Source organism: Saccopteryx leptura, chromosome 3, assembly GCF_036850995.1.
Source record: "Saccopteryx leptura isolate mSacLep1 chromosome 3, mSacLep1_pri_phased_curated, whole genome shotgun sequence".
NCBI lineage: Eukaryota > Metazoa > Chordata > Mammalia > Chiroptera > Emballonuridae > Saccopteryx > Saccopteryx leptura.
This window is the reverse complement of record NC_089505.1, coordinates 108,142,893-108,158,985: the sequence shown is the minus strand read 5'-3', so window position 1 is coordinate 108,158,985 and position 16,093 is coordinate 108,142,893. Positions and strand designations below refer to the sequence as shown.

The following is a 16,093-nucleotide window of genomic DNA, read 5'->3' as shown; positions in this document are numbered from 1 at the left end:
GGAACAGAACCACAAGAGCATGAGAAGTACTTAGATGGAGTAGAGAGTCTGTGAAGCACAGAGAAGAGACCATTAAACAGCCAGGAAAGAAGGGTTAAAGAAAGCTTCCAAGGAGTGGGATCTAAACTGAGACCTGAAGGATCACTACGAGCTTGCTGGAAGGAAGGTGAGAGAAATAGTCCGTCCAGTCAGAGAGAACAGAAAATACAGTTTAGGGGCTGGCAAGCTCAGGTCCACTTCCTGGTTTTATAAATAAAGTTTTATTGAAACATAAGTGTGTCAATACCTAAACCAGAACATTCACTTATATATTGTCTCTGGCAGCTTTTTCTCTACACAGCAGAGTGAAATAGTTTTGACAGAAATGCGACGGTTTACAAAGCATAAAGTATTTCCTGTCTTGCCCTTGATAGAAAAAGTTAGAGGTTAGAGAGCCTGTGCTGCCTTTTAGGATCACTGTGGCTGGAGAAACAGCGGGAAATGTACAGTAGGCAGCTCACAATGAGCTCTTCTGCCCATAGCCATAGTGGACTGATCCAGGAGTAGACACACCTCATTTAAACTGACCTGATCAGATTCTCTCTTCCTAGAAATTTGAAATATGGAACATAAGACCCAGAAATGGAGCTGAGTCACCTTAGCATCTGTGAACCTCTGTTGTTGAGGCCCCACACTGGTTAATCAACAATTCCTTTGATTCAGAAGGCCCCTGCAATCAATCCCCCAAACTTTTTTTTTTTTTTTTGTATTTTTCTGAAGTTAGAAATGGGGAGGCAGTCAGACAGACTCCCACATGCGCCCGACCGGGATCCACCCGGCACGCCCACCAGGGGGCGATGCTCTGCCCATCTGGGGTGTTGCTCTGTTGCAACCAGAGTCATTCTAGCGCCTGAGGCAGAGGCCACAGAGCCATCCTCAGCGCCCGGGCCAACTTTGCTCCAATGGAGCCTTGGCTGCGGGAGGGGAAGAGAGAGACAAAGAGGATGGAGAGGGGGAGGGTGGAGAGTCAGATGGGCACTTCTCCTGTGTGCCCTGGCCGGGAATCAAACCCGGGACCACTGCATGCTAGGCCGACGCTCTACCACTGAGCCAACCGGCTGGGACCAATCCCCCAAACTTTTAATTCTCATTTTCCTTCAAAGCCAGTTTCTGTTACTTTTAATGGGGGGGGGGGGCTTTAAGGGAATGGAGATGAAGCTGGCAGAGTAAACAGGTTTAGTCAGCATGGTCTAACTTAAGTATAATATGAGCCAGCTATAACTTTATATTTTATAGTAGCCAAGTGCCACATTTTATTTATTTATTTTTTTCAGTGAGAAGAGGGAAGATAGAGAGACAGACTCCCACAGGCACCTGACTGGGATCTACCTGGCAACCCCCATCTGGAGCCAATGCTTGAATCAATCAAGCTATTCTCAGTACCCAGGGTTATGATCAAACCAATCGAGCCACTGGCTGCGAGAGGGGAAGAGAGAGAGAAAAAAAGAGGGAGGGGAAGAGAAGTAGATGGTCACTTCCCATGTGAACCCTGACTGGGGACTGTGCTATCCATTGAGTAAACCAGCCAGGGCATAGCCACATTTTAAACAGTAAAAATAAATGAGTGAAATCCACTTTAATAATATATTTTATGTCACCCAACATATATGCTATATTACCATTTCAGTAACCAATATTAAAAAATTGTTAATGTGATATTTTACACTCTTCTCTTTGGACTATATATTTGAAATCTGGGGTGTAGTTTATACTCATAGCACATCTCAAATCGGACTAATCCTATTTCAAGTGCTCCACAGCCACATGAGCTTGAGGCAAATGTAATGGACAGCAGAGATTTAGACAGTCAGTGCTGTGGATGCCCTGGCTAAAAAGTCATGGCTTTATTCTGAAAAAATGGGCATTCCCTGAACAGACTCACTCCAGGAAGTAACATGATAAAAATTTCATTTAAGAAAATCACTCTGAATTCCACTTAAAGAATGGACTGGACAAGAGTTGAGACTAGAGTTGGGGAGATCGATTAGGAGGAGTTGAAGTAATCCACATGGAATGAGAGATGATGATGATGATGATGATGGAGTTTACCAGTGGCAGCAGGGATATAGATAAGCACTTGAAGTCAAGAGATGCTTAGGAGGCAGGCCCTGGCCAGTTGACTCAGTGATAGAACATTGGCCTGGAGTATGAAAGTCCCAGGTTCGATTTCCAGCCAGAGCACACAGGCAAGGTGCCCATCTGCCTCTCCACCTTCCTCCTCTCCTTTCTCTCTATCTCTCTTCCCCTCCTGCAGCAAAGGCTCCATTGGAGCAAATTTGGCCCGGGTGCTGAGGATGGCTCCATGGCCTCCACCTCAGGTGCTAGAATGGCTCTGGTTGCAATGGAACAACGCCCCAGATGGGCAGAGCATCACCCCCTAGTGGGCTTGCCAGGTGGATCCTAGTTGGGTGCATGAGGGAGTCTGTCTCTCTGCCTCCCTGCTTCTCACTTCAGAAAAATAAAAAAATTTAAAAGAAGATGCTTAGGAGGCAGAAGCAACAAACCTAATCATCATTGTTGCCACCTTCCTGTCCCTACTAAAGCCATTTACCATCTACATCTCCTTCCCATCACCCCATTCCAAATATCTTCCCCTTCCTCCCTGGCAACCAAAACAGTAAGCTGCCTCCACTAGTCACTATCTGTTCTAGATAAGTTACTTCACACTTAAGCCTGTTTCCTAATTTGTAAATAGAAATAATTTAAGTGATTAGTATGGGTAGCATGTGTCAGGTGCTGTTCTAACCTCTCTAAATGTTAACTTATTTGTTCCTTAGAATAAGAGGAGATAGCCTGACTAGGTGGTGTTGAAATAAATAGAGTGTCGACCTGAGATGCTGAGGACCCAGATTCAAAACCCCTGAGGTCGCTGGCTTGAGTGCAGGCTCGGCATGGGGTCACCAGCTTAAGTGTCACTGGTTTGAGCCCAAAGGTCGCTGGCTTGAACCAAGGTCGCTGGTTTGAGCAGTGGGTCACTGGCTCAGTTGAAACCCCCAGGTCAAGGCACGTATGAGAAAGCAATCGATGAACAACTAAAGTGCAGCAACTACAAGTTGATGCTTCTCATCTCTCCCTTCCTTTCTATCTGCCTCCCTCTCTCTCTCTCTCTCTCTCTCTCTCTCTCTCTCTCTCTCTCGTGCACGCTAAATAAATAAAATAAGAAAGAATAGTATGAAGTATGTATTCCATTTTACAAATGCAGAAACTGTGGCACAGAGTCTTGAAGCAGGAAACACAGGATTCCACCACAGGCAGGGAGAGGTCGGAATCTGTGTCATAATATCCCCTTCACAGACTTGTGTGAATTAAGTGAAATAATTCGAGTGAAGGTCAAGGGTGGGCATGATACATAGCAAGTACTCTATTTTAAAATGTGAAACACCTTGACCTCCAGGTCACGATTTCTTTCAAAGCCCCTGACTTCCTGCCTGAACTCATTAGGTGTCTCCACTGGAGTATAACTTGGATGGGTGAGAGGGACACCTCACAAGCACCCTTTTACTCCAGGATCCTCCTGCTCTGTTAAATGGAAGCGGAAGTAGTTGGTGGGCGAGGAACCAACTTCCGGTGTTACTTTGGGCCCTTCTAGCCTGGCGGAGTCCAGGTCTCCCCGTTCCGACGCCATTCGCGTTGTGGTCTGACCCCTTTCCCGTGAGAGTCCTGCGAATCTTCAGTTTTCCACTGGTGAAGCTGCGTCTCTGTTTTTCAACCCAATGGATTCGGCTGTCTTTTCTCGCTGTTCAGTAAAGTCAGGCCCTCCTCCGGGCCGGCAGAGGGCGCGAGACCTTGTGGCTCGAAACCTAGGAGCTACTCGGACACGGAAGTGACGTCGAAGATCCGGAAGTCCTCTACCGCAGGGTCCGAGGAAGGTTCCGGCGGTTGGAAGCCTAGTAATCTAGGTTCCGGGAAGTCGTTGTTGAGGTTATCATTTCCACCCGTGATATTCTCGAGTGCTTTAGTGAGAAAACTGAGCTAGAGGAAGGGGCTTGCTCATATTCACTCAGCAGGCCCAGCGCACCTTGCATAGGACCCCTCGGGGCGAAGACATGGCGGGGGGAGGGGGGGTTGCTCTGCCTGAAGAGTCCCTGAGGCAAGTGTCAGAAATATTCCTAGTGCAGGAATGGGGAAAACGAAACCCGGAAAGAGAGAGCGACTTGCAAATTAGTAGGGTTGACAGATTTAGTAAATAAAATGCAGGACGTCCAGTTAAAGTTGAATTTCAGGTAAACACCATGGTTTATATCCCATATATTGTGGGAGACATATGTTTACTAAAAAATTAGCCGTCGTTTATCTGAATTCATATTTAACTATGCGTCCTGTGTTTTACATGCCATTCCTAGGCCAGGGTCATCCAGCTGAGTGGAAGAGCAGAAACAGCTGTTGAGACATCCTCAATGCCTCCCCACCTAAGGCTCACTAGTATGTGGACCTGCGCTCTAACTAGGTGTAACCCTCGGTGGCCTGCAGGGACCACAGCCCCTTCCAATCAATGGTCTGCCCTTCCCAGGATCTAGGCTGTCGTTTAGGAGCTTAAGAGAAGGGGCCAGATACCCACTGCTTGGATTCAGGGGTCCCCCCCACACACACACCCCCTCCAAGACTAGTTTATTCAAGACACTGAGGGAAGTATATTTAGCAGCTACACTTTACAAATGTGTAAACAGATGGACATGTTAGGTGCTGTGTTTCTTCGTTTGTCCATTTGGCATACACTTTTTGAGCACCTACTTTGTTCAGGGTAATGAGAACATAGCAGTGAAAAAAATAAATAACGTATCTGCAACCAAAGAGCTCCCCCATTCTAGAGGGGCTGCCAGACGGTATACAAACATGGAGTATGGTGATAAGTGCGTGAAGACAAATAAAACCAGTTAAGAGAAAAGAGAGAGACTGGAAAGTGCTGTTTTCCAAAGCAGTGTTTTCAAACACGAGTCCACAACCAGTACCCCAGAAATTTTGTGCAGGTCCGTGAAAGAGTTAACCACCCTGATGTTGTATGAAGATTACAGACCCAGTGATGTTAGTCAAATTTGTTTATGCTCAGGGTGATTTCTGCATTAGCAGTCCCCCAAATAATTCTATTTTCACAGGTCCGCATGTGTAAAAAGATTGAAAGCCACTGTTCTAAAGGGTGATCAGAGAAGACCTCGCCTAAAGAAAACATTTGAGTCGAATCTGAATGAAGTGAGCGAGCCCCACAGGCACCCTGGGAAGATCATGCCAGAGAGCTGGAACAGTACATGCAGGCCCAGCAGGGGTGCATGTATGGAGTGTTTGAGGCATAGAGAGACCCTGCCTTGAGGTTGCCGACTTGAGTGCGGACTCACCAGCTTGAGCACGGGGTCGCTGGCTTGAGCGTGGGATCATAGATAGGACCCCATGGTCACTGGCTTGAGCGCCAAGGTTGCTGGCTTGAGCAAGGGGTCACTTGGTCTGTTGTAGCCCCCTCACCCCCAGTCAAAGCACATATGAGAAAGCAATCAATGAACAACTAAGGAGCTGCAGTGAAGAATTGATGCTTCTCATCTCTCTCCCTATCTGTCCCTCTCTCTAACTCTCTCTCTGTCTCTATCAAAAAATAAAAATAACAAATAGCCAGTCGGTCAGAAGCACAGGTGACAATGTGGACTTGGTGACTGACCTCTGGGCCTCTGAAGTGGATGGAGGGGGGTGGTCTGGTAGGAGCTGACACTATTTCTAGGTAGGTAGTGTTGGAATTGAGTGAAATTATAGCAGCTGGTGTTGCAGACTTGCTTGGTAGTGTGGGGGAAAAACAAACAAACAAACAGCATTGCACCAGGCTTATCCAAAGAGAAGTTCAAGTGACTGTGTAAAACATCACAGTGAAATGTCCAGAACAGGCAAGTCCATAGAGACGGGAAGCAGCTTAGCGGTTGCCAGGGGCTGGGGAAAGGGAGAGCGGGGAATGACGGTCGGTGGGTTTCTTTCTGAGGTGATGGACATGTTCTAGAATTAAATAGTGGTAATGATTGTACAAGCTCTATGAATACACTAAAAACCACCAAATTTTACACTTCAAAGGGGTGAATTATAAGGTATGTGAGTTATATCTCAATTTTTTTTAAAGAGAGAGGCAAGGAGAGAGATAGACAGGAACATTGAGCTGTTCTTGTATGTGCCCTGACTGGAGATCAATCAATTTTATTTTTTTTTGTTCTTAATGCAGAAGAAAAATCTTTTGGGTCATCTGTTGTAGCTGGGGGAATGCTAAAATCTGAACTCCTTTGCTAAGTAGGTGCACAGCCTGGGACGCTCGCAGTGTGAAGGAGCCTTTGTCTTAACAAAAACTCTGGTGTAAGAAGACATCAATATCAGGGCCCCTGTACTGAACGTGGAAATATCTATGGACAGCCCTGTTCTCACAACTACTGCCTCAATTAGCAAACCCAGCCACCATGATGGCCTCACCCCACCGCCTTGCAGACCTGCAGGGAGAGTGAGGGCGCAGGGTCTCCTCAGAGCCCATCTCTTTGCTCTTTATCTTGGGTATGAATGTCCAAAGCTGTGTCAAATACGAGGTTGCCCCACTTTGGGTCAGGCCTTCAGCTGGGTGTTAGGGTCACAAGTGAGGCCCCTCTCAGTCATGAGCTGTGCTCCAGGGCTGAAGGGAAGCAACTCTTACCCGACCTCAGCCCCTGACAGCTCTCCCTTCCTCATGATGCTGGGCACGGGGGCCTGTGGAGAGGAGAGGGGCGAGTCAGAGCAGCAGGCCCAGCAGGAGATGCCCCGCTGCAACTGGTCAGGACTGAGGCAGAGGTCACAGGGCCCTCGGTTCAGGCTGGGGACTCGCTGCTTTGTGAATTGAACTGCTGGATACCACTGGAATATTAAAAAACCTAAATATTTATTTGCTTCATATTTACAAAGGTAGGAAGGCGACCAAGGGAGACCCCACGAACACCCGCCACCTGGCTGACCAGGCCCTTTGCGCTGCAGAGGAGGCCGACACAGCTGGAAGGGACAGGATTTATGTTGCATACTTGAACTACAGTGAGTGTAAGACTGGTCCTATTTACAGGGCAGAGACACTCCAGGTGCAGTGGGGGGCGTCAAGCAGAGCGAGCACCAGAGTCCTGGCCGGAGGGTGCCCTGCTTGCCGCCCTCCCCACCTCTGCCAGAGGCATCTCTGTGGCCCGCTGAGGTTCTCCGGGGCACAGGGCCCGCTCACATGATGCTCGCCGGGGTGAAGACAGGGCCCATGCACAAGGTGTCTGTGATCTCCCAGCCGCAGGACAGAGGCTTGCACACGCCCTCAGCATCCTCACCCCGCTCTGCAGGCGGCAGCGCCTCTTGCAGGGCTTCCCTGTGGGTGAGAGGGGGGGCACTGGAGGCCACCAGCATGGACTCCTGATGGCTCAGTACCAGAAGGCCTGGCCACATCGGGGACAGGGGTCTCACCTGAGCCTCAGAGCCCAACCTAGGGCAGGGGAATGCCTGCTGCTGACACCTCTTCCCCCACCCTTGTAGTCCAATGCCCCCCCTACAAGGAAAGGAACCCACATTTATCGAGCACTTACTATGTGCCAGACGTTGTGCCAGGCACTTTACTTACGTTATCTCATTGTATCCTCCCCCAAACCCTGTAAGGGCAGCATTATCACCTCCATTCTACTGATGAGGAGATTGAGACAGAGAAATGTGACCTGCCTGGGTCACATCTCTAGAAGGTGGTAGAACTACTATTCCACCCAACTTTCTCACTCCCACATTCTTCATACTCTAGGCATGGGACTAAAAAAATCATCTCCTGCTCCATTAAAAAAAATCCCACTGTTTCTCCTCCTACCGACCCATGCTGATACGCAGCGCCACCACCTGGTCAGCCAGGAGGTGGGAATCGTGTCCCCACAGCTAGTCCATCTCTGTGGAGTTCAGCTCCCGAACACCCTCAGGCACATGCCTTTCTCCATCCCCACTGTTGCCATCTCTAGGCAGGAACACACAGTCTCCCTGATCAGCTCCTGCCTCCTCCAGACATCTCTGACCCAGGGCCAATGCTCCAAACAGTAAATCCACGTGTCCCATCCCGGGCCTGGGCATGGACTTGTGCCTCCGCCTGCATCACCCACCCTTACTAATGCCTCCTCAGTCTTCAGGTCTCAGCCTCAGTGAATCTCGGGGAAGACTTCACTGAACCCACAGCACAATGTACTTCGCCTTGATAACAAGAAGGGTTCGATATCTGTTTCGGTGACACTCCTTCAGCTACAGCAACACAGGGGGTTAGTGCCCGGTGCCCCCAGCAGCGCTGGCACTCAGTAAGCACTTACTCAATGGGGAGGACGGATGCGCCCACCATCTGCAGCTATCTCCCCAGCCCCAAGAGGGGGGCTCTTCACTGATGACCAGCTGTGTGACCTCAAGCAAGCAACCCATCTGTGATAACACTGAACCCAGAGTTTTGTGTGGTCGAAAGGAAATAATCATAAGGCCTGACAGAAGGGCTCAACAAACTCAACTCTCCTCCCATCTTGCTCACCTTCCTGCCTCGCTGGGTCCCCACGCTGGCCTGGTGAGGCAAGTGGGGCCAGTGTGGGGCTCGTTTTCCAGTAGGGAAGACGGAGGCTGAGCAAGTGCAAATCCTTCCTGGGTCACAGAGCAGCCACTCGACTGGTCAGCTCTGTCCACATTTGCCCGTGTCCTCCCTTAATCCACACAGTAGCTAGAATGGTTTTCTTTTTTTTTTTTTTTTTTCATTTTAGAGAGGGGGGAGAGAGTGGGTGGGAGAGGAACAGGAAGCATCATATGTGCCTTGACCAGGCAAGCCCAGGGTTTCGAACCGGCAACCTCAGTGTTCCAGGTCAACGCTTTATCCACTGCACTACCACAGGTCAGGCCGTAGAGTGGTCTTTCTAAAGTCCACGTCAGGCCGTGTTGCTCCCCAGCATCACACCAGCCCGTGCTTCCCCTTGCTGCCCAAAGCCCCTTGCTCAGCCTTAAGGCCCTTCCTGGGCCAGCCCTGCTCCCCCAGACACAACCAACCTTGCACAGTTTCATGACCGCTAGCTGCTCGCTCCCTGTCCCCTCTTCCTGGAACCCCCTTCAGCCCCTCCTGTCCCTCCTGCCTCCCACTGGCCAACTCCTACTCCTCTCCCAGGCTTTCCTTCATCCTTCCTTCCTCAGGGAGATGGGTCTGGGCCCCAGGGAGGAGGCTAAGCTTCTGCAGCCTGCCCTCTCCACCCAGCACGGAATCCGTGTCTCACAGGCTCTGAGCTCCTCAAGGGTAGCTCAGTCTCCATCATGGCCTCAGCCACGTGCCAGGCATGGGCCTTACTTGGAATCCGCAGCCCAGAGCTGGTTTTCAAGTTGGATTTCACAGAAACAGGGTCTCAAATCCGCCCCACCTGCTTCTTCTCTCCCCACTCCGTTTCCCAGCAGGGCCTCCTTACCAGGCCACGCGGGACATGGCATAGGTGATGCGGCAGGTCTGGGTCCCTCCAAAGGGGGAACCCATGCCCACGGTGTAGGCGCCCATGTTCTCAAAGACCAGCCAGTCCCCGACATGTAGTTGCGGCAGCCACAGGCTCTCAGCTACGCAGTCACAGCCCTCAACCGCTGGGCCCCACAGGCTGCTGCTGTGCAGGGGCTGCTCTGTGGATGGCTTCTGCAGGAAAGGGATGACCAGTCAGATGGTTCTGGGCATACTGTGCCCAATCTTGTCACTTCCTCCCTCAGAAGCCTCCCATGGCTCCCATGGTCCATAGGATAACAACTGGATGGACTTCCTAGGCTGGCATTGAAGGCCCTCCCACTTTTCTGCATGCATTGCCTCTGAGACTGGGAAGCCACAATGCCTGGTCTTAAATCCAGGCTCCAGCGCTTGCTAGGTGTGTGAACTTGGGCAACCTTTTTTTTTTTTTTTTTTTTTTTTAATTTTAGTGAGAGGAGGGGAGGCAGAGACAGATTCCTTCATGAACCTGGACCTGGATCCACCCCACAAGCCCACTACGGGGCAAGGCTTTGCCCATCTGGGACCGTTGCTCTGTTGTTCAGCAACCAAGCCATTTTTTTCAACGCCTGAGGTGGAGGCCATGGAGCCATCCTCAGTTCCTGAGGCCAACTCTCTCAAGCGAATAGAACCATGGCCACAGGAGGGGCAGAGAGAGAGGGAGAAAAAGAGAGAAAGGAGAGGGGGAAGGGTGGAAAAGCAGGTGTTCACTTCTCCTGTGTGCCCTGAACTGGAATCAAACCCGGGACATCCACACACCGAGCAGATGCTCTACCACTGAGCCAACCAGCCAGGGCTGGGCAAGATTCTTAATGCCTCTGTGCCTCAGTTTGCTCATTTGTAAAATGGGAATGATAACGGTACTCATCTCATAGGTTAATGAAGGGATAAATCAGTATATAGAGAATAAAGCATTTAGAACAGTGTCTGAACAGGTAAGGGCCTGGTGAGATGGTGCTATCGTTATTATTGTTATTGCCACCACCTCTCTGCTTCAATCTTCACTGACAAACCTGCCGCTCTCCAGACCCTGAGTGTGTCTGCACTCTGCAGCCTTTCCCCTGTCCTCAAACCCAGCTTGTCCCCTGGGCCCACCCCTGTGGCACACTCTTCCATGAAGGCCTTCCAGAACCCCTCATTCCTTGCCAGACCTGGTCACAAGAGGCAGAAGGACACAGGTGAGTTAGACTCAGCCTCCCTTGGGCCCTCAGTCTGGTGACAAAGGCCTCTAACAATGACAGGGTGATCTGGCAGAGGTCACAGAGGCCCCCATGGGGTAAACATACTTATTCTTATTTTGGGGAAACCGAGGGTCTGAGAAGTTGTGACTGGCCCAAAGAGACAACAACTATGTACGGTATTTTTTTTTTTTTTTTTTTTTGGTATTTTTCTGAAGCTGGAAACGGAGAGAGACAGTCAGACAGACTCCCGCGTGCGCCCAACCGGGATCCACCTGGCACGCCCACCAGGGGCGACTCTCTGCCCACCAGGGGGCGATGCTCTGCCCCTCCGGGGCGTTGCTCTGCTGCGACCAGAGCCACTCTAGCGCCTGGGGCAGAGGCCAAGGAGCCATCCCCAGCGCCTGGGCCATCTTTGCTCCAATGGAGCCTTGGCTGGGGGAGGGGAAGAGAGAGACAGAGAGGAAGGAGGGGGGGCGGGGGTGGAGAAGCAAATGGGTGCTTCTCCTATGTGCCCTGGCCGGGAATCGAACCCGGATCCCCCGTACGCCAGGCCGACGCTCTACCGCTGAGCCAACCGGCCAGGGCCTGTACGGTATTTTTCACTCCATAAGACGCACTTTTTTCCCCAAAAGCGGAGGAGAAAATGCCCGTGTGTCTTATGGAGAGAATTTCATATATTTTAGCTGCTGCGAGTTCCCAGACAACTAGAAGAGTATTTGAACATTAAAGTCTCTTCTCATTTGTTAATAACAGTGCTAATGGTTGTTGATACTGCTGTTGAGTTTACATTGTTGAAATATTGTGGTCTATTTTATTAAATATTTTAACACACCATTTGGTTCAGAATTTTTTTTTCCTATTTTCCTCCTTAAAATCCTACGTGCATCTTATGGTCAGGTGTATCTTATGGAGTGAAAAATACAGTACATTACATTAAAATTTTTTTTCTTAAATGACTTCTAAATCCAGAAAAGACATCTGTAACACAGGCCATCTGCAGACAAGGTATCACTGCAATCTGTCACAGTGTAGGAGACCTGGCCAGGCAGGTCCTAGAGAAGAAGTTGTGACTAAAATACAGAGGAAATGCTGAATCCGGCCCGTGCCCTCCAGGGGCCCTCACTCCACCTCCCGCTGCACTAGCTGCTCAGCTATTCTAGCTGCTCCTGACTCCCCACGTGAACCCTGCTCCCTCCTCCCACCCCAGCCTTTCCCATGCTATTCTCTGAGGCCTCTAACCTGCCAACTCCCAGTTTTCCTTTAGATCTCAGTTAAAACTCAGAGGCCTTTCCTAAAACGCCATGCACCCCCAATCTATGCCTTCATAGCATTAACCTTAATTTATAATTAGGTGTTTGTGAAATGTGTCTGCTCAGGCCTGTATCCTATACATTCCATGAGCCCAGAGATCATGACAATCTTGCTCACCCCCATCTCCTCCATGCCTCACAGTCTGGCATATGGCAACTGCTTTTCAAATAATATTGATATATTTTAAATGAATGAACAGAACCCATCCAAGCTAGAAGGAGACAGTGGAGACCAAGAGAGGAAGAAGGAAAGGCATTCCAATACCTTAGCCAATAGCAGGAATCAAAAAAATTGAAAAAGAAAAGCCACAGGTTCAATAAGCAAAAATAATAGTCATATATTTGACAAAAAGCTAATTAATCAAATGTATACACATTATTAAAATCAAGAATGAGAATTACCTTATATTCATTCATTCATTCAACAAATATTTATTGAGCAACTACCATGTGCCAGACTCTGATATAGAAGCTGGGGATGCAGCAGTAAACACACACACACACACACACACAAATTCCTGTGCTCAGAAAGCTCCCATGCTGGGAAGGGAACACAAATATATATCCTTGTTCATGTAACTTAACATTTGCATTTATAAGCCTTTTTTTAATGAGTAAAATTAATCTCAATTGCTCTATATTATTTCCCTTAGCACCAATCATTAAAAAATATTAACTTTTGCCTGACCGGATGGTGGCACAATGGATAGAGCATCAACCTGGGATGCTGAGGGCTCAGGTTCAACACCCTGAGGTCACCAGCTTGAGCACAGGCTCACCAGCTTGAGTGTGGGGCTGCCAGCTTCAGCGTGGGATCATAGACATGACTCTGTGGTCACTGACTGGAAGCCACCGGCTTGAGCAAGGGGTCCCTGGCTCGGCTGGAGTCCCCCTGGGCAAGGCTCATATGAGAAACAATCAATAAGAACTAAGAGAGCTGTAACTACGAGTTGATGCTTCTCATCTCTCTCCCTGCCTGTCTGTCTCTGTCTCTTGCTAAATTAATTAATTAATTAATTAATTAATTAACTTTTAAAGATGGAATACCATCTTTATATAAATGTATCAACAAGGATCCTTGAAGAATAGATTTCAAAGATCTTCTATAATAAAGTAAAAAAATAAGAAAATAAAAAAACCACCCACCCCTGAATTATAAGTTAGAGTTTTCTCACTTCTTTTTTTTTTTTTTTTTTTTTTTTTTTTTTGGTATTTTTCTGAAGCTGGAAACAGGGAGAGACAGACAGACTCCCGCATGCGCCAGACCGGGATCCACCAGGCACGCCCACCAGGGGCGAGGCTCTGCCCACCAGGGAGCGATGCTCTGCCCCTCCAGGGCGTCGCTCTGCCGCGACCAGAGCCACTCTAGCGCCCTGGGGCAGAGGCCAAGGAGCCATCCCCAGCGCCCAGGCCATCTTTGCTGCAATGGAGCCTTGGCTGCGGGAGGGGAAGAGAGAGACAGAGAGGAAGGACGGGGTGGGGGGTAGGGGTGGAGAAGCAAATGGGCGCTTCTCCTATGTGCCCTGGCCGGGAATCGAACCCGGGTGCCCCGCACGCCAGGCCGACGCTCTACCGCTGAGCCAACCGGCCAGGGCCTCTCACTTCTTATAAGTGGTTTAAATGTTAAAAATAAGTGGAAAACAGCATAGTCTGTGGCGGTGCAGTGGAAGAGTGTCAACGGCACATACGACAAGCAACAAGCAAGCAATGAATAACTAAAGTGAAGCAACTATGAGTTGACACTTCCTGCCCCCCTCCTCCTCTCTCTGTAAAATCAATAAACACAATTAAGAAAAAATAAGTAGAAAAATATTTTAAAACTTCACAGGAAATAATGCAAAGCTACCCTTTTGCTATTTAAAGCATTTGTTTTAAAAGAAACAAAAAAGTAATCTGCAAAATACATATATATTCCAAGTACCATATATATGTTGCAAAAGCCCTGGCCGGCTGGTTCAGCGGTAGAGCGTCGGCCTGGCGTGCAGGGGACCGGGGTTCGATTCCCGGCCAGAGCACACAGGAGAAGCGCCCATCTGCTTCTCCACCACCCCCTCCCCTCCTTCCTCTCTGTCTCTCCTTCCTCTCTGTCTCTCTCTTCCCCTCCCGCAGCCAAGGCTCCATTGGAGCAAAGATGGCCCGGGCGCTGGGGATGGCTCCTTGGCCTCTGCCCCAGGCGCTAGAGTGGCTCTGGTCGGGGCAGAGCGACGCCCTGGAGGGGCAGAGCATCGCCCCCTGGTGGGCAGAGCCTCGCCCCTGGTGGGCGTGCCTGGTGGATCCCGGTCCAGCGCATGCGGGAGTTTGTCTGACTGTCTCTCCCCGTTTCCGGCTTCAGAAAAATACAAAAAAAAAAAAAAAAAAGGAAAGAAACATATATATGTTGAAAGTCTCAGCTCCACTTATCAGTCTGAAAACTGAATGGAAATGGACAAACACCTGTAAAAATAAAAGATGCCCAGTCTGCTACTGGGCACCCTCTGATAGAGAGGGCAAGGGGTTCCTAGTTCACAAAGGATGCCCACCACTACTGCACACTTCATCTGGAAGTGTGTTGCAGTTCCCATTTTACAAGTGGGAACACTCACAGAGAGGAAGTGACCTGCTCCAAGTTCTAGAGGGAGATAGCAGCAGAACTCTGAGTAGTCCCAGACAGGGGACCTCCTAGCTGCCTTTCTCAGAGGCCCAATATCTGAGCAGATCTACAGAAGAAACAAGGTCAAACATTTAAAATGGCCCATAGCCCTGATGCAATTCCCGAACTTTTTTTTTTTTTAAGTGAGAGGAGAGGAGATAGTGAGGCAGACTCCCATGTGTGTCCCAATCAGGATTCACCCAGCAAACCCATTTGGGGCCACCGATGCTCAAGTACCAAGCTATTTTTAGTGCCTGAGGCTAGTGCACTCCAACAGAGCTATCCTCAGCACCCAGGGCCATGCTTGAACCAATTGAGCCACTGGCTGTGGGAGGTAATTCCCCAACTTTAAAAAAATAAATAAATAATTCCTATACCATATCAAATGTACAAGTATATTTAAAAGGGAAAATGGGGGAAAAAAGGGAAAATAGAATGAACAAAGGCAGCACACAAAAAGAAGAAAAAGTCTAACAAGTCGGTGGCACAGTGGATAGTGTCGGACTGGGATGCGGAAGGACCCAGGTTCAAGACCCCAAGGTCACCAGCTTGAGCACGGGCTCATCTGGCTTGACCAAAAAAAGGCTCACCAGCTTGGACCCAAGGTCATTGGCTCGAGCAAGGGGTTACTCGGTCTGCTGAAGGCCCGCGGTCAAGGCACATATGAGAAAGCAATCAATGAACAACTAAGGAGTCCCATCGAAAAACGGATGATTGATGCTTCTCATCTCTCTCCATTCCTGTCTGTCTGTCTCTATCTATCCCTCTCTCTGATTCTCTCTCTATCCCTGTAAAAAAAAAAAAAAAAAAAAAAAAAGGAGAAAAAGAAAGAAAACAGCAAGCAACTAGTAAGTCTGCATTTTTTCTTTTCTCCAGAGCACCCTGTACTGGGGCAGGCAGCCTTGGGCACGTTAGTAAGCTTATTTCTTTCGTGGTAGGGCTGATATGTGTAATACCTCCAGGAACTTCACACTAACACAAGTGAAATGCCCTATGACCCTCTATTAGCTGAAATTCTTTGGCTGCAAAATAAATTCTAGTAGTTAGATACTTAGTTTAAAGGGGATTTCATTGCTTGTTCTGAAACAGTACAAGAGAATTAGATGGACTTTGAAAATTCTCCTATTTTATATGACTCAGGACTGGTGAGATGACTCAGATTATTTTTATGATCTCAGGGCACTTCTGTCTCCAGCTGCTGTTCCTTTATATAACATTCCCTCAATAGAGTTCTCTATAGAGGCTTTTCCGTTTTTTACAATTAAAGCACTCCGATCGGCGCTTGCCATTCCATTGAAACCGCCTGGCAAGGTAAGCAATGATGACTAGGGTGAGAGGTTCAATCCTCTTCCTATTTGACCTTCAGGACTGTTTGACAGGGTTGACTGTTTTCCTTCCTGAATCGCCTTCCTAGCTTTTGCAGCAATGTAAACCAGTCTCTCGCTGGTCCTTTCTCCTCTTT

General features: G+C 48.9%; 1 protein-coding gene across 3 annotated transcripts in view; it reads right to left on the bottom strand.

Annotated features, from left to right (window-relative positions):
* Positions 1-6,963: 6,963 nt before the first annotated feature.
* Positions 6,964-16,093, bottom strand: part of AZIN2 (antizyme inhibitor 2) — a 32,665-nt gene continuing 23,535 nt past the window's right edge. For all 3 annotated transcript variants that reach the window (XM_066375772.1, XM_066375771.1, XM_066375773.1), the window contains 2 exons: positions 9,453-9,667; positions 6,964-7,366 (listed from right to left, as the gene is read on the bottom strand). In XM_066375772.1, coding sequence (XP_066231869.1) covers positions 7,228-7,366; positions 9,453-9,667 — 354 coding nt within the window. In that variant the 3' untranslated portion in view covers positions 6,964-7,227. The remainder of the gene's footprint in view (positions 7,367-9,452; positions 9,668-16,093) is intronic.